This window comes from Alligator sinensis, unplaced genomic scaffold (assembly GCF_000455745.1).
Source record: "Alligator sinensis unplaced genomic scaffold, ASM45574v1 scaffold1628_1, whole genome shotgun sequence".
Taxonomy (NCBI): Eukaryota; Metazoa; Chordata; order Crocodylia; family Alligatoridae; genus Alligator; species Alligator sinensis.
This window is the reverse complement of record NW_005843743.1, coordinates 48,419-51,972: the sequence shown is the minus strand read 5'-3', so window position 1 is coordinate 51,972 and position 3,554 is coordinate 48,419. Positions and strand designations below refer to the sequence as shown.

The following is a 3,554-nucleotide window of genomic DNA, read 5'->3' as shown; positions in this document are numbered from 1 at the left end:
TGCTCTCCCAGCCCCATCAATGGCTGCCCCGCCTGGCCCCAACATCCCAGCTCTTTAAACAACAAAAAAAGGCCCTGCACTCACCAGTAGCTGCAGCAGCTGTCAGGGCTTCTGGGGGCTCGTGGCAGAGCCGCCCCTCCCTCTCCCCCGCCATGCAGCATGGGGCAGTGGGGTGCAGTGGCGATCACTCTCCCACTTGGCAGGAGCCAGTGAGTGCGGGGCTTTTTTTTTTTTTAAAGAGTCAGGATGCTGGGGCCAGGTGGGGCAGCCATTGACAGGGCTGGGAGAGTAGGTGGGTGTTGGGGGCCTGTTTGATTTGGAGATTCAGCTGATTCAGCAGCAGCCAAATCTCCAAATTAGATTTGGCCAGATGGATTCAGGACAGTGTTTTGATTGAATCAAATCAATCAAATCAAATCAATTTGATTTGAATCAAAGCATTGTCCCCCTAATCAGCCGAATCCGAATCCATAGTGAATACTAGCTGCTTCACACAGGCCTACTATTTATAATTTGTAATTTAGGAGGTCCCATCATCATTGATGGGCTTTTCCCCTTTTGCATTGTTGTATAGCTGGCAACCCCAGGAATATTAGACATCTTACAAGAATCTTTGTAGGCTCAGGGGCAAAGGGCCAGAATGTGGTACAGTATGTCTTTAAGTTGCAGGAAAAGCTAGATTAAGTGGGAACCATATCTGGTCTCTCCCAACAGTGACTAAAAGCAGTTACTGACCCCTCCAAGAAACAGCACATTCCCTAAAGAGTTAACCCTTTGAAATAAATGGTTAAATCCCAATAATTCATTCTTATTTAGAGACAGATTGTCTTTAGGAAATACAAACAGCCTTTCCACCATAACAAAGGTAACATAGCATTCATAGATTTATTCATTTCAATGTAATCTGGAATCGGCTACATAAATACCAGACTAAACACAGTAACACGTTTTTAGGAACACAGTAGAGACCCACGGACACATAAAAAAAATCAAGAACCTGGGGACAGTGTTGTCCAAGCATCTATAGACACTTATTTTTCATTCCTTCGCTAGTGAACACACAAGCATATTGGTCTGTTAGAAAACCCCAAAGAGTTTCCCTATTGAGAACCCCAGTACAAAGCAATTAAAACAATATGTCTACTCTTCAAATCCTCCCCCCCAAAAATCCCACCTAGTCTCTTTAAATCAAGATTGGATCTTTTTGAAAGGAAAGATTAAATCTTAACAAAAATCAATCAAATGAAATATTGCTTTTTACAGTCTATTGCTTTGACAATCACAGCAACCTATTCTGGCTTCATACAAAATTACTTCATTAAATCAACCAAATGGTCAGATGAAAAAAACTTGAAAGGAAAACAAGAAATCCATTGGTCCCTCAGTAAGATTTTTTTTATCCTCCAAAATAGAAAGAACCTAATACCTATCAGATATCTGCTACAGACCATTTTTTTTTGCAGGCAGTGTCTAAATAAGATGGTTGATATGTGTCTCTTCATAACGAACATCATGAGAGCAAGAATACAGAAATGAAAGATATATTTATTTGGGAACTCTTATGTCACATTTTTACTACACTGAAATTTGATTTTTTCATTTTTTTTTACAGTAAACTGATTTCACATTATATTTTCACAGAACAAATACTGTCATCACATCATTATAACTGTTAGGAATAACAGAAATGAACTACAGTCTAGAGAGGGAGTCATGAGAGGGAGACAAATTTGTTCTTACTGCCAAATAACATCCTACAGATAAGGTTCCTCAAAGAAGCCTTCAGCTCCTTGTTCCTTATGCTGTAAATAAATGGATTCATCAATGGAGGAACCACAGAATACAGAGCAGCTATGCTAAGGTCCAGAGCAGAGTAGGACCTCGAAGTGGGTTTCATGTAGGCAAATGTGCCGGTGCTCACAAGCAAGGAGACCACAATGAGGTGAGGAAGGCAGGTAGAAAAGGCTTTATTCCGGCCTTCTTCAGAGGGCAATCTCAGCACTGTAGGTAAGATCTGAACATATGACACAACTATGAAAGCAAAATAGCTTGACACTAAACACATACAAAATGCAATAACCCTCAGTTCTCCGAGATATGCAGCCGAGCAGAGCAGCTTGAGGAGCTGGGGGATTTCACAGAAAAACTGATTGATTATGTTGGAATGGCAGAAGGGTTTGCTGAATATGCTCCAACTGTGCAATGCAGAATAGAAAATAGCACTGACCCATGCACCGGCAGCCATTTGAATACAAGCTCTCTTGTTCATTATCATCCGATAATGCAGTGGCTTGCAGATGGCAACATACCGGTCATATGCCATGATGGTGAGGAAGGCAAGATCAGCTATACAAAAGAGTGGGAAGAGGAAGACCTGGGCCACACATCCGAAATAGGAGATTGTCCTGATGTTTGAGGGAGAATTGGCTATTGACGTGGGGATGTTGACAGAGATGGATCCAAGGTCAAGGACGGACAAATTCACCAAGAAGTAGTACATGGGGCTGTGGAGGTGGTGGTCCGTAGTTACAGCAGTGATAACAAGGAGGTTCCCCACCAGAGCTGCCAGGTATGCTGAGAGAAAGATGACAAAGCGTAAGATCTGCAGCTCCCGAGTGTCCGAGAAGCCCAGGAGGAGGAACTCGGTTACAGTGGTCCAGTTGGACATCTTCCTTAGTGCATTTTGCAAACCCTGTGGATAATACAAGCAGAGAAACGATAAGGAGGAGAGTGACAAGCTCAACAGTTTGGATATTCCCGTCAATAATCTCTCCTGAGCAGTGTTCCAATGTTTCATGATAAAAGTGCAGAATATTTTCAGTTAATTTCTGCCCCCTCCTAAAATGTTGATAATTAAAATAAATAATATTTTCCCACTACATTATATGAAATGTATACAAACACCAAACCAACTGAAAGAATACTGCAGTCAAAAGCAAGTTATATAATTATTTGATTGGGACAGCAATGTCGTGGGAGAAACCTCCCTAAGGTTTGTTGTCTAGCTGTAATTTGATTGACAGACAACGCGGGTAAAGAAAGACAGCTGTTTATTTGCTCGAGCAAAGACTATAAAGCCAGCAAAAGGCAAGACTTTATGGTTAACAAAAAAAGCAATACTTGGGCGGTGTTCTTTAAATCTTTGTAACAGCATATTTTTATTAAGCTGAACTAGCACTTTTTAAAAGCTAAAAGTTAAGTAACAGTAATATTATAATGTTGAGTATTTTTCTGGAGGAGGAGGAGAGCAACTGCATGTGGAGCCTTTAGGATAAGGGGGTATCCAAGGACTAATTCCTGGGCTTTCTCGACTATGGTTGCAGCTGTTGCCACTGTGCGAAGGCAGCCTATTTCCCCCTTTGCCACTGGATTTAATTGTGTAGAGAAGTAAGCTATCGGGCGTTGGGTGTTGTCTAAGGGTTGAGTAAGTATCCCAGAGGCTATTTCTAGTCGCTCATGGACAAAGAGCGTGAAAGGTTTTCGATAATCTGGTAGCCCTAGGGCAGGGGCAGAAGTTAAAGCAGATTTTATATTACTGAAGCTGCGGGCGGCTT

General features: G+C 41.8%; 1 protein-coding gene across 1 annotated transcript; it reads right to left on the bottom strand.

The window, feature by feature from the left end:
- Nucleotides 1-1,711: 1,711 nt before the first annotated feature.
- LOC102384754 (olfactory receptor 14I1-like) lies at nt 1,712-2,689 on the bottom strand. The gene has a single exon (XM_006039111.1). It carries the CDS (start codon nt 2,666-2,668, stop codon nt 1,712-1,714), a length of 957 nt encoding a protein of 318 aa, XP_006039173.1. The 5' UTR covers nt 2,669-2,689.
- Nucleotides 2,690-3,554: the final 865 nt, after the last annotated feature.